The sequence below is a fragment of the Schistocerca piceifrons genome, chromosome 2, assembly GCF_021461385.2.
Source record: "Schistocerca piceifrons isolate TAMUIC-IGC-003096 chromosome 2, iqSchPice1.1, whole genome shotgun sequence".
NCBI classification, from domain to species: Eukaryota; Metazoa; Arthropoda; class Insecta; order Orthoptera; family Acrididae; genus Schistocerca; species Schistocerca piceifrons.
Window position 1 is genome coordinate 1,003,958,144 of NC_060139.1, and position 24,151 is coordinate 1,003,982,294.

A 24,151-nucleotide genomic window follows, 5' to 3' on the forward strand; every position below is an offset into this window, starting at 1 on the left:
AATGCGTGTGTTTTATTTCAAGCCATACCACGACCACCTCTACTGGGACTCTGTTGTATGCTGATAATTAGATGCACATTGCTGTACCGGTTCAGTGGCACACCGTGGCATTCGTGTGTTGTCACATTAGCGCAAGATATACCATAGCTGCCATGACTTACGGAATGCCCCTCGTACATATATAGTAAACATCTACATCTACATTTATACTCCGCAAGCCACCCAACGGTGTGTGGCGGAGGTCACTTTACGTGTCACTGTCGTTACCTCCCTTTTCTGTTCCAGTCGCGTATGGTTTGCGGGAAGAACGACTGCCGGAAAGCCTCCGTACGCGCTCGAATCTCTCTAATTTTACTTTCGTGAACTCCTCGGGAGGTATAAGTAGGGGGAAGCAATATATTCGATACTTCATCCAGAAACGCACCCTCTCGAAACCTGGACAGCAAGCTACACCGCGATGCAGACCGCCTCTCTTGCAAAGTCTGCCACTTGAGTCTGCTAAACCTCTCCGTAACGCTATCACGCTTACAAAATAACCCTGTGACGAAACGCGCCGCTCTTCTTTGGATCTTCTCTATCTCCTCCGTCAACCAGACCTGGTACGGATCCCACACTGATGAGCAAGTATAGGTCGAACGAGCGTTTTGTAAGCCACCTCCTTTGTTGACGGACTACATTTTGTGAGGACTCTCCCACTGAATCTCAACCTGGCACCCGCCTTACCAACAATTAATTTTATATGATCATTCCACTTCAAATCTTTCCGTACGCATACTCCCAGATATTTTACAGAAGTAACTGCGACCAGTGTTTGTTCCGCTTTCACATAATCATACAATAAAGGATCCTTCTTTCTATGTATTCGCAATACATTACATTTGTCTGTGTTAAGAGTCAGTTGCCACTCCCTTCACCAAGTGCCTATCCGCTGCAGATCTTCCTGAATTTCACTACAATTCTCTAATTCTGCAACTTCTCTGCATACAACAGCATCATCCGCGAAAAGCCGCGTGGAACGTCCGACACTGTCCACTAGATCATTTATATGTTCACAGTTAAAGTTTAATCGTCTTGTCCTGATTAATCTGCTGATTGTTGTGTGTAGGCGAAATAAAGTGTAAGTTTTGACAGTCACAATTTCTGTCTCCAAGCAGTTGGTGATAATTGTGGTGAGTATCTTTGTACATTACGAAGAGGAGGTTGATAGGCTGGCCTCGTCTGCAAATAAGAGTAAGAGGTGAAAGTCATAAAACAGTAAAATAATGAAACTGTAAAGTAAGGTATAAAATTTTATTTCTAGGTATCAAACAAATGAATCATTGGTGATTTTGTTTTGATTATGTTTTCGAAGACAAAGAAATAGTTGCTAAAGAGCGAGTTATCCTGTCGTGAGCTGTGGTGGCGTAGCTTTCCCGTGAGCGTCGACTATGGTAAGATGAGGGCGAAGACGAAGAGCAGGCTCAGTGGGGATGTCCGTAGCCTCCGAAGCCTCCGAAACCGCCTCCGAAGCCTCCGTGGCCTCCGTAGCCGCCACCGAAGCCTCCAAAGCCGCCCCCGTACCCTCCCAAGCCGCCCCCGTAGCCGCCCTTGAGGACGACGGGCACCGGCTGCTTGACGACCACGGGCTGAGGTACCGGCACAGCGACGGGCTTGGGCACGCTCACGGGGTACGGCACGGGCTTCTCCACGGGGACGGGGTACGGCTGCGGCACGCTCACCGGGTACGGCCTGTCCACGGGCACCTTGACCGGGACCCTCACGGGGAAGGGCACCTTCCGCTCCACGGTGACGGGGTACGGCTGCGGCACGGGCACCGGCACCTCCTTCGTGATGGTGATGGCCTTCACCTCTCCTCCGCCGTAGCCGATGCCGCCGCCGTAGCCGCCGCCGAGTCCGCCCCCGAAGCCGCCGCCGTAGCCGCCGCCGTAGCCGCCGCCGTAGCCGCCCCCGTAGCCGCCGCCGAAGCCGCCTCCGTACCCGCCGATGCCCAGGCCGTAGAGGCCGCGCTTCTCCGTCTTGCTGGTCTTCTTCTCCTCCGCTTTAGCGGCCTCTTCGGCGGACGACAGGTAGCACGCCGCTAGGAAAACTACGCACACCTGCGGGCGGGAATAGTACCATTAACAGACAAATTTATTAAAGGAACGGGGTAGGTGCAAAATAAGAAGGTAATACAACATACGAATGAGGAAGGGCAATAAGCTGACAACGAAAATTTTAACTTACAAATAGCGTTCCAAAGAACTGGAAAAGGGCACAGGTCATCCCCGTTTTCAAGACGGGACGTCGAACAGATGTGAAGAACTGTAGACCTGTATCTCTAACGTCGATCAGTTGTAGAATTTTGGAACACGTATTATGTTCGAGTATAGTGACTTTTCTGGAAACTAGAAATCTACTCTGTAGGAATCAGCATGGGTTTCGAAAAAGACGGTCGTGTGAAACCCAGCTCGCGCTATTCGTCCACGAGACTCAGAGGGCCATAGACAGGGGTTCCCAGGTAGATGCCGTGTTTCTTGACTTCCGCAAGGCGTTCGATACAGTTCCCCACACTCGTTTAATAAACAAAGTAAGAGCATATGGACTATCAGACCAATAGTGTGATTGGATTGAAGAGTTCCTAGATAACAGAACGCAGCATGTCATTCTAAATGGAGAGAAGTCTTCCGAAGTAAGAGTGATTTCGGTTGTATCGCAGGGGAGTGACGTAGGACCGTTGCTATTCACAATATACATAAATGACCTTGTGGATGACATCGGAAGTCCACTGAGGCTTTTTGCGGGTGATGCTGTGGTATATCGAGAAGTTGTAACAACCGAAAATTGTACTGAAATGCAGGACGATCTGCAGCGAATTGACGCATGGTGCAGGGAATGGAAATTGAATCTCAATGTAGACAAGTGTAACGTGCTCCAAATACATAGAAATAAAGATCTCTTATCATTTAGCTACAATATAGCAGTTCAGCAACTGGAAGCAGTTAATTCCATAAATTATCTCGGAGTACGCATTAGGAGTGATTTAAAATGGGATGATCATATAAAGTTGATCGTCGGTAAAGCAGATGCCAGACTGATATTCATTGGAAGAATCCTAAGGAAATGCAATCCGAAAACAAAGGAAGTAGGTTACAGTACGCTTGTTCGACCACTGCTTGAATACTCCTCAGCAGTGCGGGATCCATACCAGATAGGGTTGATGGAAGAGATACAGAAGATGCAACGGGGAGCAGCGCGCTTCGTTATAGGATCATTTAGTAATCGCGAAAGCGTTACGGAGATGATAGATAAACTCCAGTGGAAGACTCTGCAGGAGGGACGCTCAGTAGCTCGGTACGGGCTTTTGTTGAAGTTTCGAGAACATACCTTCACCGAGGACTCAAGCAGTATATTGCTCACTCCTACGCATATCTCGCGAAGAGACCATGAGGAAAAATCAGAGAGATTAGAGCCCACACAGAGGCACACCGCCAGTCTTTCTTTCCACGAACAATACGAGACTGGAATAGCAGGGAGAACCGATAGAGGTGCTCAAGGTACCCTCGGCCACACACCGTCAGGTTGCCTGCGGACTATGGCTGTAGATGTAGATGAAGAAAGGGGCGGTATCAAGAATTTCTCGGGGGGGGGGGGGGGGGCGGCAAGGGGTGTTGGGGAGTGGTAAAGAGACTTGTGACTGGTTGAATACGGCTTGCTACGGCTTCCTACCATATGCTCAGCCTTCATGCCAAGTCCTTAGTTGATCTACATATGTATTTCCTCGTTCCTCACTTCGTGGAGAAAGTTTGTATCCCTTTCCGCCTTCGTTGAATTCGTCTTTTCCTCTGTCGCCCAACTCTCTTTTCCCTAAATCTTTATAGCCGGCCGTTGTGGCCGAGAGTTCTAGGCGCTTCAGTCCGGATTCGCGCTGCTGCTGCGGTCACAGGTTCGAACCCTGCCTCGGACATGGATGTGTGTGCTGTCCTTGGGTTAGTTAGGTTTAAGTAGTTCTGAGACTATGGGGCGGATGACCTCAGATGTTAAGTCCCAAAGTGCTCAGAGCCATTTGGACCATTATATAGCTTTATAACTGATTACTTGTTTAAGTATTGTTTTCCCCCATTATGTTGACATTTTGTTTCCATGTTAGTCTCCTCGCTCCGTCTCTTTTTTATTGAGTGTATCTTAAGTTTTTCTCTTGTAACGTGTGTCTGTGTTTGATCCCAGGCGATACATCCTTCAACTGTCCTTAAAAATTTCATTTCAGCAGACTTCGTTATTCTTTTGCCTTTCTTAGTTAATGTGGAAAATTCGTCTGCAAATATTAGAATGACAGTAGGCATTTCTTTCTTAAGTTGTAAAATTGTATTTTTCCTTGTCTTGTCACCCACGTTTTTTTGCGTTGTTCACATATCATATAAATCTTATTTTATGTGTTAAAGACGTTTAATGAATATTGCTGACAGCTGAATATATGGCACTTGTTCTATTGATTGTTCATATAGTACTATTTTGGAATGACCTATAACTTCCATTTCGAAACCAGTATTCTTTCTTTAGACTATTTTACATGGTTGATTTAGGCGATGTATTACGAACTGGGGGTCATTTTATGTCTTGTGAATAACTGTTTCTTCTTCAAGAAAGAGCAGAAAAATTAAAAATTTATGCATTCTGGTATCTACTTAACTTTTCTTAACTTCTCTTTTCCATTATTAACAGTGTCGTCCACACTGAAAATAGCAGGTGAACGGCTTTATCTACAAACATACACTACAAACTACGGCTGAGGGTTTTTCCATTCCAGTCAAATATGGAGCACGGTAAAAAATAGCAATTTAAATGTCGCCGTACCCGCTGTATTTGGTTTTAAGAGGTACGTAGAGCGCTGAAGTGTATCTCTAGACTCTACGCTTAATGTTGATTCCTGAAATATTGTAATTAAGCTTTCGCTCAATAACAGACGTCAAGTGTTTCCTGGTTCCGGCTCTTGAGAATTTTCGTCACACCCACTCACGAGTCAAACAAACCTGTGCCCATTTGAGCAACCTCTCATTCTGTACACTTCATGTCCCTCATAGTCTTATTTGTGCATTGGTTTTAAGATAGGCTGCACGAGGGTTTTGTAAGCGGTATCCTTTATAGGCTGGTTATAATGTTGCCACTATCCTGCTGATAAGTCAGTCTCTGACTTGCTATACCTACGAGTAAGCCTATGTGGTAGTTCAATTTAATATGTCTACAAATTGTTACAGCCATGTATTTGTATGAGCTGACTGATTTCAGTTGTGACACAGATTTTTTAGTCAAACGATATAACACTATAGCTATTTCTTATCTTATTCTGCTGTTGCCCTTCAGTTCAATGGCTAGGTAGTTTTGACAACATTGCAGCTTCCTCCAAATGAAACAGTGCATCATCTTTAATAGATTAGATATCGCTAAAAATCTAACATAGCTTCCTCGCCGAGGAAAGAGGCTCGGTATGGCGTCATTGCATATGTAAAGATAACGAAGCCAATTTAAGCTTCTATCCTGATTTGTGTGTTCCAATGTATCCCCCAAAAATCGCTTTCAGGTGAATGATGAAAATGTACTTCCCGAATCGCTGCTGGCCATTTTTTCTTTCACCTTTCTGCGGCGTTGCATAGAGAGGGCGTCAAACGGTACTCCACCTCTCATTCTAAGAAGTATCATAGACGTTACTATAATCTGACGTCGATCTCAGTGCGTCACAGAGCAGAAGCGTTGTGGTGCTGTTTGTGTTACACGTATCGAAATTACCATCGTGAAGTTTGCCATTATCCAATATTGGAAGTACATATATAGAAAGAATCAAAGAGATCATGGTCATTGTATGTCATCAATGAGTGTGATAAATGAAGACTTGTTATTTAGAACTGAAAACTTATTGACCTTGTACGGAGACGTTAAATGTTGCCCAGTCGCGTGAGTCATCAATCTAGCAGCGAAGTATTTTTGTCAATACGAGTTTTTAAAAGCAATATACTGTGTGTTTATTTCAAGGGAATAAGTTCGAATAACATGCCACGATAAAACTGGCTTGTGTGGTTTACCTCCAACGAATAGATACACTCCTGGAAATGGAAAAAAGAACACATTGACACCGGTGTGTCACACCCACCATACTTGCTCCGGACACTGCGAGAGGGCTGCACAAGCAATGATCACACGCACGGCACAGCGGACACACCAGGAACCGCGGTGTTGGCCGTCGAATGGCGCTAGCTGCGCAGCATTTGTGCACCGCCGCCGTCAGTGTCAGCCAGTTTGCCGTGGCATACGGAGCTCCATCGCAGTCTTTAACACTGGTAGCGTGCCGCTACTGCGTGGACGTGAACCGTATGTGCAGTTGACGGACTTTGAGCGAGGGCGTATAGTCGGCATGCGGGAGGCCGGGCGGACGTACCGCCGAATTGCTCAACACGTGGGGCGTGAGGTCTCCACAGTACATCGATGTTGTCGCCAGTGGTCGGCGGAAGGTGCACGTGCCCGTCGACCTGGGACCGGACCGCAGCGACGCACGGATGCACGCCAAGACTGTAGGATCCTACACAGTGCCATAGGGGACCGCACCGCCACTTCCCAGCAAATTAGGGACACTGTTGCTCCTGGGGTATCGGCGAGGACCATTCGCAACCGTCTCCATGAAGCTGGGCTACGGTCCCGCACACCGTTAGGCCGTCTTCCGCTCACGCCCCAACATCGTGCAGCCCGCCTCCAGTGGTGTCGCGACAGGCGTGAATGGAGGGACGAATGGAGACGTGTACTCTTCAGCGATGAGAGTCGCTTCTGCCTTGGTGCCAATGATGGTCGTATGCGTGTTTGGCGCCGTGCAGGTGAGCGCCACAATCAGGACTGCATACGACCGAGGCACACAGGGCCAACACCCGGCATCATGGTGTGGGGAGCGATCTCCTACACTGGCCGTACACCACTGGTGATCGTCGAGGGGACACTGAATAGTGCACGGTACATCCAAACCGTCATCGAACCCATCGTTCTACCATTCCTAGACCGGCAAGGGAACTTGCTGTTCCAACAGGACAATGCACGTCCGCATGTATCCCGTGCCACCCAACGTGCTCTAGAAGGTGTAAGTCAACTACCCTGGCCAGCAAGATCTCCGGATCTGTCCCCCATTGAGCATGTTTGGGACTGGATGAAGCGTCGTCTCACGCGGTCTGCACGTCCAGCACGAACGCTGGTCCAACTGAGGCGCCAGATGGAAATGGCATGGCAAGCCGTTCCACAGGACTACATCCAGCATCTCTACGATCGTCTCCATGGGAGAATAGCAGCCTGCATTGCTGCGAAAGGTGGATATACACTGTACTAGTGCCGACATTGTGCATGCTCTGTTGCCTGTGTCTATGTGCCTGTAGTTCTGTCAGTGTGATCATGTGATGTATCTGACCCCAGGAATGTGTCAATAAAGTTTCCCCTTCCTGGGACAATGAATTCACGGTGTTCTTATTTCAATTTCCAGGAGTGTATATCAAAATAAGATTAGTGCTTACGAGGAATCAGTTACGAAAGGTGTAATTTATTTAACACGTGAATCTAGTTCTTTTTAAAATTATCCCAAAGTTGTAATCACTGCTACAGAACATGGAGGAAAGTACTCACTATGGTATTTATCGTTCGACATTTCCAAAATTAGAAATTGTTTGGCACCATACTTATAAAAAAGGACAGTTTAGCTCAAATCACTGTGCGTATTTTGACATGAAGTCTTAACTAAGAAAAATATTCTCACAGTATGGGTGCGTTGAATAAAACCAAATGCAAACACGAATTTATTAGAAGCTCTTCACAGTTGGTATTAGGAATTACGAATGACAGGATGACTCACTCCGTCATTAAAGAAATGAAACAGCTAATAAAAGAGTGGTTGCACCAAAATCTGCGAAAAACAGTGTTGTATGTGCATCGACCAAAAAGGAGTTTTGTCGCCAAACGGGCATACCTCTCCTAATTACTGCAGTCTTTCATTAACCTGAGTGGCTAGAAGAAATAATATTCTGGATAACTGCACAATACAATATTTTTCTAAGTTCAGGAATCTCGTATGGATCTTTCCGCGAGTAATGTCCACATCCTTGTTACGCGTTAATTTTTGTAAAGTGTCTTAAAGGTATAGTAGCCCAACGTTGCGTAACGGAAGTTGCAGATCGTTTGAAATAGACATCCTACCTGACCAATGGTCGCCAAACTATCGATCGATTTCTATTCGAGTCTGTCACATTTCTTTCAGGCACCCTGAAGTTCCTTTCGCTAAATAATGCGAAACAACGTCTAATTGCACGTAAAACTTTAGTTACTGGAGTATTCATGTACCTACTTCTTTTTAATGAGTACTTTCTAGGCATTCTTAGTAATTTACATAGCACTAGAAAGTAGAAACAAACACCCCTTATTAGATAATTTTATTTTTATGTCTATTATTTCGCACACTCTCATTTCACTTCCGTTGGCAAAATACATCTGAGGTCCTATGGTTTTGAGTTATAACGTAAAATTAATTTTAATTTCATAGATTTATACCATTTGATACTTAACTGTTTAATTTTCTATAGCTCGGTCGGATTTAAAACATTTTTACCAGTTCTTATCTTTTCTATGCTTCAAGCAAAATTAGTTAATGTAAAATTTTAGTATTTTCCTTTTAGTCGTTTAGTCTTGCTTCCCTTATGAAGTGACAGTGACTTTTAATATTATTGAACGATTTTGCAGCTCTATACTCTGTAGCAAAACACAAGTGCCCCGAAATATCAGTCTATATAATGTGTGGTAAGAGCATCAGGAACGTGGACCACTAAATAATTTTACTTTGGGATTTAATGATAGATTTGCCGGTCGTTAATTGAATATGTCGACTAACGGAAAGCAAATAGACGAAGACTTCTTCCCTGTTTCATTATTTTTCATTCATTCAGAATAGTCGTTTCCGAAGAAGGTGTAGTTCTCCAGGTGGAGAACTTTTAATATCTATAAAAGTTATAAATATGGGTATGTCTGTCTTCCACCTGTCTTCAAACAAGAAACGTATGGTCAGTACTGTCTCGCGTGTTGTCAAATTTCCACGAGATCGGATTCTACAGTATTTTCATTCTTCTGGTAATAATTTGTGTCCGTATTTTGCAGCCGTGATTTATTATTCGCAAGGATCTATAGTATTCATTCCTGTCGGCTCTTGGCTTCTTTGGAACTGGAATTATTACATCCTTTTTGAAACCTTACGGTATATCCCCTGTCTCATATAGGTATATTGCACACCATGTGGAATTTTTTGTCATGGTTGTCTTTCCTAAGGCTATCAGTAGTTGTGACGAATTGTCGTCTTCTATAATCGGTTCATCGTAAGAATAAACCTGATGTAAACAAACCCAAACGCGATGATTGGTCAGAAGCCGTAGCACACGTATACTGGTATTGTTACGCTCTTGGAAGTAGGTCGTACGTATGTACCAGATATATTATTACTAAGCTACGTTAAATAAAACTTACATACCCAAATTTATTAAGAGACATCAACGTTTTTCTTAAGCACGCTCTAGCTACATAGTTTTCATTTAAAAAATCCTGTATAGCTACAGCCTCTGCAGCGTTGTGCTCTGATTGCAGTAAGCGGTATGAAAATGGCTGAGGCTGCTTTCTGTTCCGTAGTGAAACACGCGCGTGGAGCACGGTTAAAAAGTGCCGAGAAATATGCTGTTCTTAATTTTTTTCATAAATTTACGGAGATAATCGGCTTTGAGTTTTCCCAGCGTTGTATGCACTGCAATTGATAGTCGGTAATGTAATTGAGAAAGAACCACATGCCGATATTCGTGCACTGTTTCAAATCTCGCCAGCGGTCTTTTTTTTTTTTTTCCTTGTTCAGTTTGAAATACCTACACCTCGTAATTATAAAACTCATAATTTTTTAAGAATAACGCACGTCGTCTTGTTTCTAATTTTTATACTGGACGCGAAATTCCTGTTTCCATTTCAAATACGATTTCTTAATTATCGATGTTTGATGAAAGACTATTCATAAAAGTTGTTTAAATGAAGAAAAGAAGAAAATTTAATTATTTAAGGCAAAAATGAAAAACCAAATCCTCTTTATTTGGACTATGTCCATTATTTCATACCACACAGGTAGACAAGTAGCGTAGAAACATGAAAAACAATCTTTTTCACAGCATCGAGCACATCATGCAAATGCCGCATTTTTACGTTTGCTACTGTACCATTACAATATGAACCCAACAGAATTGATCTAGAGCCAAGCAGCTGGATTCGGCCCGAGAAGTAAGAATACTATGAAGCTGCCAGACGTACTGGAACTAACCCACGCAGTTTTTCACACGTCACTGCCGAACGCTGGCGGGGTATAGAACGGCTCGTCGAAAAGAAGAAGAGAAAATGCTACTCCTGGGGGTTTTGTGGATTCTGTTGTTGACAGGCTCGTTATCAACGTCGCAGGTGACATTTCCAGAACTGAAATTTAGTTCTCGTATTCGGGTACGGAAGGAGCTAAGAGATTACCAGACGACTGACTGTAAGTAATACCTTCAGTGGCTTCAATATTTAACCATACGGTGAAATCCTTCAGTACTCTCTTATGTTACTCATAGCTTATGCAGAAAAATTGCCCTGTGGTTTAGTCAGGTTTCATAATTTTTGTTTTTAATTACCAGAGTACGTTAGCTAAAAACGATAATGTGTTGCGGTTTTCGTCTAGACGTCTAAGAAGCGTATTGTGGGAGATTTGCAGTGTATGACATTCGAAGCTGTATTGCTCCTCTGCTCGTCTCTTTTGACGTGTGAACAGCAGCTGGCCACGGCATTGCAGGCGAGCTGTACCAAGTACAGCTGTTCAAGTTAAAATGCGCCGGTAAAGCTGATGTCCCCTGTTGTCACCAAATCGATGTCCGCGTAACCCACAGCACAAAACGTACCCTTATTATCGTGCTCGACAGTACTCGAGACAGTGTGGCTCCAGTACCACGAGAAACTGAAATCCAATGAGGTTCCAGCAAACGCGGAAGAATACATAGTGCAATGTTTACATCGGGTTTATTCTTCTGATGGACAGATTATACCAGGGCCTTGTTTCAATTTAGGCCTATCGCCTCCCTGTCAATGTTTTTCGCAGAATTATATCTCCCTTATGATCTTCAGCTAATTCCTCTTCTGTCTCTTTATTATTATTATAAATGTTTCCCTTACATAGGCCCTCTATATGTTCTGTACATATTTCAGCTTTCAGCATAGTACTGGCTTGTCAGCTGAGCCTCCATACTCAACAGCTGTATCTCTTTCTCCAAAAATCTCTTTAATTCTTTTTTGTCCTCTAACTATTCCTGCTTAAGCATTTTCTTCTTTCATTTTCTGCTAATCTCGTTTTCTAGATTTCTGCATTCCTTTTCGTCAGCTTCATTTCTTGCATTACTTCCCCTCGTCAGTTAAATTCAGCATCTCGTGTGATGTCAAAGGATTTCTACCAGGCCTCTTCTCTTTACGTATGTGACTCTCTGCTGCCTGTCCTATCTCTTAAAACAACTCAATTGTCTTCGGTTTTATTCCATTCCCTTGTTTCTGCCCAAAGCTGCTTACTGCTACTTATGAATCTCCCAGTGGTTCAAATGGCTCTGAGCACTATGGGACTTAACATCGGAGGTCATCAGTCCCCTAGAACTTAGAAATACTTAAACGGAACTAACCTAAGGACATCACACAAATCCATGGCCGAGGCAGGATTCGAACCTGCGACGGTAGCGGTCGCGCGGTTCCAGACTAAAGCGCCTAGAACCACTGGGCCACACCGACCGGCTGTAACTCTCAGTAATAATATAATTTATCCAGGTCCCATCTTCTTGATTTCCTATCTTTCCGCAATTTCTTCAGTTTTAATCTGCAGTTCGTATTCATTACGATCATTAAATTATGTTCGATATAAAATTCTACTAGGTTGCATCCTCCGTCATTCCTTTCCCTTAGTTCGTTTGCTCCTGTTCTTCCTTTTCTTCCTTTCGCTACCATCGAATCCATCGTTCACAATACTTCAATTTTCGACACCCTTAACTACCAGAATAATTTCCTTTATGTGAGCATACATTATTACAGTCTCTTAATCGTCTGTAAATAAACTTGTATTACAGTGTGAGTGTTGGCTTTCTGTCTGTTTTGTCTATGATAATGCGTCCGCTGCTTTGTTCATAGTAGCATACCCCACATTCCTATTTCTTAATTCTTTATTAGGAATACTCCTACATTAGCTATATTCGGTTTTGTGTTGATAATCCTATACCACCCCGATGAGAACTCCTTTTCATCCTGCCACCGCACTTCTCTCCCTCCGTTTATGTTTAACTTTATCCAATCAGTTTCCCTTTCTAAAATCTCTAACCTAGGTTCCCCATTAAGAGATCTTAACATACCAAGCTTCGATCCATGGAATGCGAGTTTTGTTTTTCCTGAAGACATCCTCCTCGATATTCCCTGCCGGAACATGCGAATGTGGCACCATTTTACCTCTTGAATATTTTCGTCAAGAGGATCTCCAGTGTTTCCGTAATACTGTACTACAACTGTCCACCTGCTTCTCTGGGTATTAAAGTGCTCGTGTCACATGCAAGCTGGCCTGGGTTTGCTTCCCGGCCGTGTTGGAGATTTTCTCCGCTCGAAGACTGAGTGTTGTGTCGTCCTAATCATCATTCTGGTCACTGGCCTGCAAGTCGCCCAATGTGGCGTCGCCTGAAATAACACTTCTACTTGACGACGGAAAATCCGCGTCTGGTGCCTCCCGGCTACCGATTCCATTTTCTATTTACATTTTTTTTGTACTATGACTATTTGTTTTTTCGTCATGAAATGTAGCAGACAATTACATAAAAGCGTTGGTCGTACAACTCCTCCATCAAGCGAGGTGTCCAGAGATTAAGAGATCAGGTTTATTATCTTTCATGAACGGTTTTCTAATTCTTCCCTGTCATCCAAATAATACTTATTCTACGATTAGATTACACCAAGCAAATTCTAGGATGGTTCTTCTAAGAGATAAAAACTTCTCCGTTCCCAAAATAGTGCTCCGTATCTAAAGACCTTGAAGTCGACTACACGTGTAAGTCTTTTATTTTTCCCTGAAAATGGATTCTTGAAAAAATGATTATATATTCCTAGTTTGGGCAACAGCTTCCAAAAACTTTTCCAGGAATTTTTACTAAAGTGTACTTTTCCATAGGAGTGGTTCATTTTCAACGAAAACAATTTTATTTGCATCTCTTGTCATTTAAAGGAATATGTCTGAACTACAAATTTTGTTTCAGAGATTGGTCTCAGCTAAGTTCTTAGAAATCTATGATCAATGGACTTTTCCTTTCGGCGCAAGACATTTAAAATAGGTTCCATCCAATTAGGAATGAGGAACGAAATCTGGCTCTGCAGTGCAGCGAATTATGAATCCATAATTCGCTACAGTTTTGAAAGGTTCGGTTCTATTTTTGTCACGCGGCGTTCATGGTTGATTTTAGTTGGTGGACTTGAACCAGTGGCGAACGAAATCAGTATCCGTCGAGGCCACTCATCGCATGGGTTGTTAGTCCATAACTACAGCTGGCAGTTTGTTATACTGATAGCAAGTGAAGAGCCTCGAGGAGTTTTATGGCCACGGGTAGGCATTTCCTCCTAACCCAAAAAGGTATGGTTTTCCCCACTTGGCGATCTGGTCGCCACATCCGAACGCCATACAGACAGAAGCTCGAGGCTCATAATAACACGTCCCATCCATCTAACAGAACAATGTCTGAAACTAAAAGAAGTATGGAGACTAGAAAGCAGCCCTTCCATACTTACTGTATTAAGAAATTTGGGCAAGTGATTAAGAGCAACCAAAGCTAATTACATGCTCTTTAACGTTCAGATATAATAATAATAATGTTATTAATAACAAAAATAACGATAATAATAATAATACTTAAAATCTTTCTTGGACATTATTTTACTCGACCCATTTCTCTAAAACGATATAGCTTGAATAGCCGAGAGAAGTCACGCAGTAGCTATGGGCACTGGCCTTCCATTTGGCAGGAGCGGGATCTGTACCCCGTCCGTAAACAAGGTTTTGGTTTTCTACGGCAAAATGTAGCGACTCCTCTGAAAGTGATCCAGCGTGTTTACTTCCCTGTTCTTGTCCTGCCCGAGTTTATGCTCCATCTCTGACGATCTCGTCGCCTACAGGAAGTTATTCCCTAATCTGCTTTCCGCATTAACGTTCCTTATACCAGTTCGACAGATGTGTTGCTGAAAGTAAGAAATATATTTTAGCTAAGGGATGGACCAAAGACTGGTTGTTGGACGCCCCATAGACACTAATTTTAGAGACGAATCGGTTATTATTTTGGGTACAGAGAGAGAATAAAAAAGATTGCGACCCACGGTGTACAAAGATAAAATTCTTCGTACATCCATATTTCAATTGGATGATGGTGGGACACCAGCTGGAGGAGTTTCATTTTTAATAAAAAGATAAAATTTGTTGTCCAAATACTGTTGCACAGCAAATGGGTATCCAACGTAAGGTATAAGTCTGCCTTAAAAGGACGCTCATGAAATATTTCTTCGAAGGCCCCGCCGGCCGGGGTGGCCCAGCGGTCCTAGGCGCTACAGTCTGGAACCGCATGACCGCTACGGTAGCAGGTTCGAATCCTACCTCGGGTATGGATGTTTGTGATGTCCTTAGGTTATTTAGGTTTACGTAGTTCTAAGTTCTATGGGACTGGTGGCCTCAGAAGTTAAGTCCCATAGTGCTCAGAGCCATTTGAACCATTTTTTTTTTTTTTTCGAAGGCCCGAAGGGTTCTTTGTATTATCGAAAATGTAAAGTGTAAAGAAACGGGATTATGAAAGCAGCGGCAAAGTATGACGCAGATGGCGTGCTTTGGAGGAAGTATCCCAGAATTCGTTTGATACGATTTATTGTTGTTGTTGAGGTCCTCAGTCCCAAGATTACAACATACAGCTCTCCCGGCTAGTCTACTCTGTGTAAGCATCCCCATTTTTTCATAACTATTATAATCTACATCTGTTTTAACGTGCTTATGTAGTCGGGCCTCGGTACCCATCTGCAACTTTTGCCTGTCACATTTCGCTGCATTAAGAAATTAATTGTTAGTTGATGCCTCAGGTTATGTCCAACAAGTTGATGACTTTTTTAATCACGTTGTGCCATCAATTTATTTTCTCCCCATTTCGATTCCCCACCTTTTCATTAGTTGTTCAACCACCTGTTTATTGTTTTGAATTCTTCTGAAACATTTCTTCAAAATATCTCCTAGAATTCTTCGTAATACCTAAATTAATATTAGACACCAACAATTTTAAACACCTTTCTTGTTGTTGTAACTCTGCATTTCATACACTCTCTATCTGCCACACTGTCAGTTATTTTGCTACTCAAATGGCAAAATTCTTCTACTAGTTTTAATGTCCCATCCCTTAATGCCTCAGCACTGGCTTGTTTTATTTTTAATGATATTCATCTTACATACAGTTTTCAACTGTTCTGTCAAGTCCTTCGTAGTGTCTGCCAGAAATTGCGATATTATCAGTAATCCCTAAGGTTTTATTTTTTTCTCCCTGAACTTCAATTATCTTTCGAAATTTCTCCTTGGCTTCCCCTACCACAGACTCAGTATACTGAATGGATGTAAGCTACAGAGGCTGTCTTACTCGAAATTGAGAATGAATTTCGATTTCCATTTCATGTCATTCTACACTTATAATTCCAATCTGTTTCCATACAAGTTGTATATATAGCTTTTCGCTCCCTCTATTTTATCCCTACTACCTTCAGAATTTCGAAGTGAATGTTACAGATACAATGTCAAAAATTTTCTTTAAATACTTACAGATAACGGCCAAAGTTGTATTTCAGGTTCGTTTATTACGTCACAAGACGTTTCATTTCAAATGTACATCTTCAGCTGATCTAAAGTTCATCAACATCATCATAAGTAATTCTCAAAAATTACTGGAAATATGTCACTGTCATAAATCAAAGATGTCTAATCGTTATACTAACGTTAAATGATACAACACGACGAACGCACTGGAACAAGCGCAGCTATTACTACGCCCACGACACATGACAGCTTGCTGTGCCGTAACTGTACAGAGCAGCCCATGTAGGAGGTGAATTTGCGTGCCTTCTGTAGCGGATGTGGTGTTTGCGTAATGTATTGCCAAAGTCTGCATAGTGCAGCATGTTGTCACCTATTCTGCATGTACTGATGACTGTGCTTACTCTAGATGGTGGGCGAATTGGTTAACTATGCTCGTCGTGTTCCATAACGTACCTTTTAACGTAATGTATGGCGAGTAGATATTTTTGAGTGATGACACCTGCACATTTTTGTCACTCTCTAAGAATTAATTACAAACATTGTTTATGAACTTTTGGTCACCTGAACATGTTCATTTCGAACGAACCTGAAATACAGCTGTGTTGGTTTTTACAAACTTTTATATTATTAAGCTGTGGAACAGAAAATGATCACAACTATTTACATTCTTTATTGAGACCGTGGTCAACGGCATTGCTAAAGTGGTAACACCGGTTCCCGCCAGATCAACGAAGTTAAGCGCTGTCGGATTTGCCCAGCACTTGGGTGAGTGACCTCCTGGGCTGCCGAGGGACGTTGGCAAGCGGGCTGCACTCAGTCCTTGTGAGGTTTCTTGAGGATCTACGATCATGAAAACTGAAAACAGTAGAGAGAGCGGTATGCTGACAAAATATCCCTCCATATCCGCATCCAGTGACTGAGGACCACACGGCGGTCGGTCGCTACAGTTGGGCCTTCCGAGGCCTAATCTGATAGAGTATTGTTCAAACTACGGAAACTATAGGCCAATATTTCTGACGTCGATGTGTTGTAGAATTTTGGATCGTATTTTATGCTCGCGTATTACATTTCTGGAGACTGAAAATTTTATGTGTAGAAACCAGTCCGAAAGCAAAGGTCACATAAAACCAAGCGACACCATGTGATCAAAAGTATCCGGACACGGCTGAGAATGACTTCAAAGTTCGTGGCGCCCTCCATCGGTAACGCTGGAATTCAATATGGTGTTGGCCATCCTTAGCCTTGATGACAGCTTCCACTGTCGCAGGTAAACGTTGTCAGGTGCTGGAAGATTTCTTGGGGAATGGCAGCCCATTATTCACGGCGTATTGCACTGAAGAGGTGCATTGATGTCGGTCGGTGAGGCCTGGCACGAAGTCGGCGTTCCAATAGATCCCAAAGGTGGTCTGTAGGATTCAGGCCAGGACTCTTTCCAGGCCAGTTCATTACAGGGATTTTATTGTCGTGTAACCACTCCGCCACAGACCGTGCATTATGAACAGGTGCTCGATCGTGTTGAAAGATACAATCGCCATCCACGAATTGCTCTTCAACAGTGGAAAGCAAGAAGGTGCTTAAAACATCAATGTAGGCCTGTGCTGTGATAATGCCACACAAAATACCAAGGGCTGCAAGCCTCCTCCATGAAAAACACGACCATCCCATAACACCACCGCCTCAGAATTTTACTGTTGGCGCTACATACGCAGGCAGACGAAGTTCACCGGGCATTCGCCATACTCACATCCTACCAACGGATCGCACATTGTGTAGCGTGGTTTGTCACTATAACAACGTTTTTCCACTGTTAAATCATCCAATGTTTACTCTCCTTACACCAAACTTTTCCAGTTTTTGCAATTAAGAACTGGCTCATTTGATTCTACTTCACAAACGACACAGCTTACAAAACACTCATTAGACCAGAACTTGATTATTCCTCGTCAGTCCAATGTCCGCATCATACAAGAGTGATACAGGAAATAGAAAAGGCCAAAGAAGCTCAGAGTCTTTAGTTCAAATGGTTCAAATGGCTCTGAGCACTATGGGACTCAACTGCTGTGGTCATAAGTCCCCTAGAACTTAGAACTACTTAAACCTAACTAACCTAAGGATATCACACACATCCATGCCCGAGGCAGGATTCGAACCTGCGACCGTAGCGGTCGTGCGGTTCCAGACTGTAGCGCCTTTAACCGCTCGGCCACTCTGGCCGGCAGTCTTTAGTTAGAGCATAGTTCAGTTAGCTCTAACGCATCACGGTGATGCTCAGATAATTCTACCTGCAGATGTTCAACAGTGGCATTCTGCATCGCGTTGTGGTTTACTGTTAGACTTGCGAGATAGTGAACCCCTAGAAGAGTCAACCAATACGTTGGTGCCTCTTACGCATAACTCACGGAATGACCACAAATGGTAAAATCAGAGAGATTCGATCACACACTCAGGCTTACCAGCAATACTGCGCACTATGAAAAAGCGCTAGCGACTGTGGTCCACAAAATACTCTCCGCCACACACTGTTCAGCAGTTTGCGGAGTGTAAATGTAGATGCAGAAACGCTAGACTGGAACTGGCGGATGCTTGTCCTTTACTCGGTTTGCGACGATACTTCTAAATACAGTTTCATTTTACTATTTAACACTCTGTCTACGATCGTGACGTATTTGTCCCCGACAGGTTATCAGAAGACTGTTGTAAGTTATTGTTTTATATGTGTCCAACTAGTAAAGGGAAGGCTACTAGTAGTAGAATTACCATAATTACAGGTTTATCCTGTAGATAGCATTGTTCTCAAGTTAACCCGCGTATCCGCATTGTCACATCCAATTACTTCACACCTGCAGATAGGCAGCCCAATTACCAGATTCGTCAAACGGGCTTCCTCCGCCCCTTCAAATGGTTCAAATGGCTCTGAGCACTATGGGACTCAACTGCTGAGGTCATTAGTCCCCTAGAACTTAGAACTAGTTAAACCTAACTAACCTAAGGACATCACAAACATCCATGCCCGAGGCAGGATTCGAACCTGCGACCGTAGCGGTCTTGCGGTTCCAGACTGCAGCGCCTTTAACCGCACGGCCACTTCGGCCGGCTCCGCCCCTTCCCCGACACATGGTGTCAACGACTTGCATCCACAAATTGACCCTTGCCACATCGAAAGCGAAGCCCATATTGAGCACCTGTAGTGTGAGTTACAATTAATCTGGAGAGACGCTCTGTCCACTGTGCCTGTTTCTAGTATGTCTTGTAGTTCTCGCACAGTCTTCTTCTGAAACCCAGGAGGTATTTATAGCCGGCCGGAGTGGCCGAGCAGTTCTAGGCGCTACAGTTTCGAATCCTGCCTCGGGCATGTGTGTATGATGTCCTTAGGTTAGTGAGGTTTATGTAGTTCTAAGTTCTAGGGGACCGATGACCTCAGCAGCTAAGTCCCATAGTGCTCAGAGCCATTTTTGAGGTATTTATAAATAGCCCTGTGTGTGCTACCGTGTATGTGCTACCACAGCACAACCCAGTCCCCTCGGGAAACGAAACGGCGGGAAATATTTTTTTCATATTGCTACTTCTGACTAAGGCATTACTTACAAAAATTAATGTTTTTGAAATGAACCTGGTAGTCAAAGGGTTAAGACCACGGACAAAGCGGTTTACGTATTTCAAATCTGCGCTGGGAAACGTAAGTACTCACTAGAGAGCTGAGAGAGGAAATGTTACGACTAAAATCAGTAGAGTGAGGGGAAGCAGAGAACCATAGTCGCGATGATGGAATATGTAACGTGGCCCTGCGTTGGGAGAGACAACAGGGGCGGCAGGTAGGTATTGTGGAAGCCGCAACTTACCGTGATCCTCATTGTTGCTCTGCCTGGGCTGCTGGTGGGCAACGAATGACTGATAGCAGGCCCTGGGCGGCGCCGGCTTATATAGCGGGCGCTGGCGGAGGCGCTTCCCGTGCTTTCTCCTTTCCGGCGCCGAGGAGCCGTCGGGACACGCGAGTCACGCACACACGCGCGCACACGCGCGGCTCAGCTGGGGGCGAGACGAGCCGCCGAGCCGCCCCAATTAGCAGCCCGCCCTCCCGTCATTAGTCCCGCACGGGCGGCCGGCCGCGGCGCCGGGAGCTGCCCACCGAGCTCTTCCGTCTTTTGTGCCGCGGCCGCTGCGGCTCGCTACAATTGCTTACGGACCTCAGAGTCCCGTACTGCAGCTCACGTATTCTCAAACTCCTTAGACACACGACCTACGTTTGCGTTTTCGATCGAGGAGTTTCTTCAGAATGAGATTTTCACTCTGCAGCGGATTGTACGCTGTTATGAAACTTCCTGGCGGATTAAAACTGTGTACAGGACCGAGACTCGAACTCGGAACCATTACCTTTCGCGGGAAAGTACTCTACCGATTGAGCTACCCAAGCACGACTCACGCCCCGTCCTCACAGCTTTACTTCTGCCAGTAAAGGACGGGGCGTGAGTCGTGCTTGGGTAACTCAGTTGGCAGAGCACTTGCCCGCGAAAGGCAAAGGTCCCGAGTTCGAGTCTCGGTCCGGCACAAAGTATTAATCTGCCTGGTAGTTTCATATCAGCGCAAACTCCGCTACAGAGTGAAAATCTCATTCTGGAAACATCCCCCAGGCTGTGGCTAAGCCATGTCTCCGCATTATTCAGGAGTGCTAATTCTGCTAGGTTAGGAGGAGAGCTTCTGTTAAGTTTAGAAGGTAGGAGACGAGGTACTGGCAGAAGTAAAGCTTTTGGGACGGGGCGTGAGTCGTGCTTGGGTAGCTCAGTTGGTAGAGCACTTGCCCGCGAAAGGCAAGGTCCCGAGTTCGAGTCTCGGTCCGGCACACAGTTTTAATCTGTCAGGAAGTTTCGAGGAGTTTCTTGTCGGTACATGACCAGCTACAGTGATCGTGACTGTCTGCCAAGATCACCATTGGAAAAGATGGCGTTAGGTGCTGTGTAAACAGGCCTTATCTCCTATGACTGCAACGCTCTGTCGCCTTGGTGGATGACAGTTTGGACACATCTGCAGTCTTTTCCTCCAGTATACCGACAAACGTTGAAGCTTTTAGAGGGTTTGAAGTGAAAAATAAACTGCCGTTGTAAACACGTGTCCGAAACCCCCCTTTTTTTTTTTTTTTTTTGGTCATTAGTCTACTGACTGGTTTGATGCGGCCCGCCACGAATTCCTTTCCCGCGTCAACCTCTTCATCTCAGAGTAGCACTTGAAACCTACGTCCTCAATTATTTGCTTGACGTATTCCAATCTCTGTCTTCCTCTACAGTTTTTGCCCTCTACAGCTATCTCTAGTACCATGGAAGTCATTCCCTCATGTCTTAGCAGATGTCCTATCTTCCTGTCCGATCTCCTTATCAGTGTTTTCCACATATTCATTTCCTCTCCGATTCTGCATAGAACCACCTCATTCCTTACCTTATCAGTCCACCTAATTTTCAACATTCGTCTATAGCACCACATCTCAAATGCTTCGATTCTCTTCTGTTCCGGTTTTCCCAAAGTCCATGTTTCACTACCATACAATGCTGTACTCCAGACGTACATCCTCAGAAATTTCTTCCTCAAATTAAGGCCGGTATTGAATATTAGTAGACTTCTCTTGGCCAGAAATGCCTTTTTTTTCCATAGCGAGTCTGCTTTTGATGCCCTCCTTGCTCCGTCCGTCATTGGTTTTTTACTGCCTAGGTAGCAGAATTCCTTAACTTCATTGACTTCGTGACCCTCAATCCTGATGTTAAGTTTCTCGCTGTTCTCATTTCTAATACTTCTCATTGCCTTCGTCTTTCGCCGATTTACTCTCAAACCATACTGTATACTCATTAGACTGTTCATTCCCTTCAGCAGATCATTTAATTCTTCTTCACTTTCAATCAGGATAGCAATGTCATCAGCGAATCGTATCATTGATATCCTTTCACCTTGGATTTTAATTCCACTCCTGAACCTTTCTTTTATTTCCATCATTGCTTCCTCGATGTACAGATTGGAGAGTAGGGGCAAAAGGCTACCGCCTTGTCTTACACCCTTCTTAATACGAGCACTTCGTTCTTGATCGTCCACTCTTATTATTCCCTTTTGGTTGTTGTACATATTGTATATGACCCGTCTCTCCCTATAGCTTACCCCTACTTTTTTCAGAATCTCGAACAGCTTGCACCGTTTTATATTGTCGAACGCTTTTTCCAGGTCGACAAAACCTATGAAAGCGTCTTGATTTTTCTTTAGCGTTGTTTCCATTATTAGCCGTAACGTCAGAATTGCCTCTCTCGTCCCTTTACTTTTCCTAAAGCCAAACTGATCGTCACCTAGCGCATCCTCAATTTTCTTTTCCATTCTTCTGTATATTATTCTTGTAAGCAGCTTCGATGCATGAGCTAGCAAGCTGATTGTGCGATAATTCTCGCACTTGCCAGCTCTTGCCGTCTTCTGGATTGTGTTGATGATGCTTTTCCGAAAGTCAGATGGTATGTCGCCAGACTCATATATTCTACACACCAACGTGAATAGTCGTTTTGTTGCCACTTCCCCCAATGATTTTAGAAATTCTGATGGAATGTTATCTATCTCTTCTGCCTTATTTGACCGTAAGTCCTCCAAAGCTCTTTTAAATTCCGATTCTAATACTGGATCCCCTATCTCTTCTAAATAGACTCCTGTTTCTTCTTCTATCACATCAGACAAATCTTCATCCTCATAGAGGCTTTCAATGTATTCTTTCCACCTATCTGCTCTCTCCTCTGCATTTAACAGTGGAATTTCCGTTGCACTCTTAATGTTACCACAGTTGCTTTTAATGTCACCAAAGGTTGTTTTGACTTTCCTGTAGGCTGAGTCTGTCCTTCCGACAATCATATCTTTTACGATGTCTTCACATTTTTCCTGCAGCCATTTCGTCTTAGCTTCCCTGCACTTCCTATTTATTTCATTCCTCAGCGACTTGTATTTCTGTATTCCTGATTTTCCCGGAACATGTTTGTACTTCCTCCTTTCATCAATCAACTGAAGTATTTCTTCTGTTAACCATGGTTTCTTCGCAGCTACCTTCTTTGTACCTGTGTTTTCCTTCCCAACTTCTGTGATGGCCCTTTTTAGAGATGTCCATTCCTCTTCAACTGTACTGCCTACTGCGCTATTCCTTACTGCTGTATCTATAGCGTTAGAGAACTTCAAACGTATCTCGTCATTCCTTAGTACTTTCGTATCCCACTTCTTTGCGTATTGATTCTTCCTGATTAATGTCTTGAACTTCAGCCTACTCTTCATCACTACTGTATTGTGATCTGAGTCTATATCTGCTCCTGGGTACGCCTTACAGTCCAGTATCTGATTTCGGAATCTCTGTCTGACCACGATGTAATCTAATAGAAATGTTCCCGTATCTCCCGGCCTTTTTCCAAGTATACCTCCTCCTCTTGTGATTCTTGAACTGGGTATTCGCTATTACTAGTTGAAACTTGTTACAGAACTCAATTAGTCTTTCTCCTCTTTCATTCCTTGTCCCAAACCCATATTCTCCTGAAACCTATTCTTCTACTCCTTCCCCCACAACTGCATTCAAGTCGCCCATGACTATTAGATTTTCGTCCCCCTTTACATTCTGCATTACCCTTTCAATATCCTCATACACTTCCTCTATCTGTTCATCTTCAGCTTGCGACGTCGGCATGTATACCAGAACTGTCGTTGTCGGTGATGGTCTGCTGTCGATTCTGATTAGAACAACCCGGTCACTGAACTGTTCACAGTAACACAACCTCTGCCCTACCTTCCTATTCATAACGAATCCTACACCTGTTATACCATTTTCTGCTGCTGTTGATATTACCCGATCTCATCTGACCAGAAATCCTTGTCTTCCTTGCACTTCACTTCACTGACCCCTACTATATCTAGATTGAGCCTTTGCATTTCCCTTTTCAGATTTTCTAGTTTCACTACCACATTCAAGCTTCTGACTTTCCACACCCCGACTCGTAGAACGTTATCCTTTCGTTGATTATTCAATATTTTTCTCATGGTAACCTCACCCTTGGCAGTCCCCTCCCGGAGATCCGAATGGGGGACTATTCCGGAATCTTTTGCCAATGGAGAGATCATCATGACAATTGTTCAATTACAGGCCACATGTCCTGTGAATACACGTTACGTGTCTTTAGTGCAATGGTTTCCATTGCCTTCTGAATCCTCATGTTGTTGATCACTGCAGATTCTTCCGCCTTTAGGGGCAATTTCCCACCTCTAGGACAAGAG

The 24,151-nt window shown here is 43.9% G+C and overlaps 1 protein-coding gene across 1 annotated transcript; it reads right to left on the bottom strand.

Annotated features, from left to right (window-relative positions):
- Nucleotides 1-1,276: 1,276 nt before the first annotated feature.
- On the bottom strand, nucleotides 1,277-19,859 carry LOC124774973 (H/ACA ribonucleoprotein complex subunit 1-like). The gene is made up of 2 exons (XM_047249710.1): nucleotides 19,729-19,859; nucleotides 1,277-2,096 (listed from the first exon to the last, which is right to left on the bottom strand). The coding sequence occupies exons 1-2, from the start codon at nucleotides 19,738-19,740 to the stop codon at nucleotides 1,461-1,463; spliced, it is 648 nt and encodes a 215-aa protein (XP_047105666.1). The 5' UTR covers nucleotides 19,741-19,859; the 3' UTR covers nucleotides 1,277-1,460.
- Nucleotides 19,860-24,151: the final 4,292 nt, after the last annotated feature.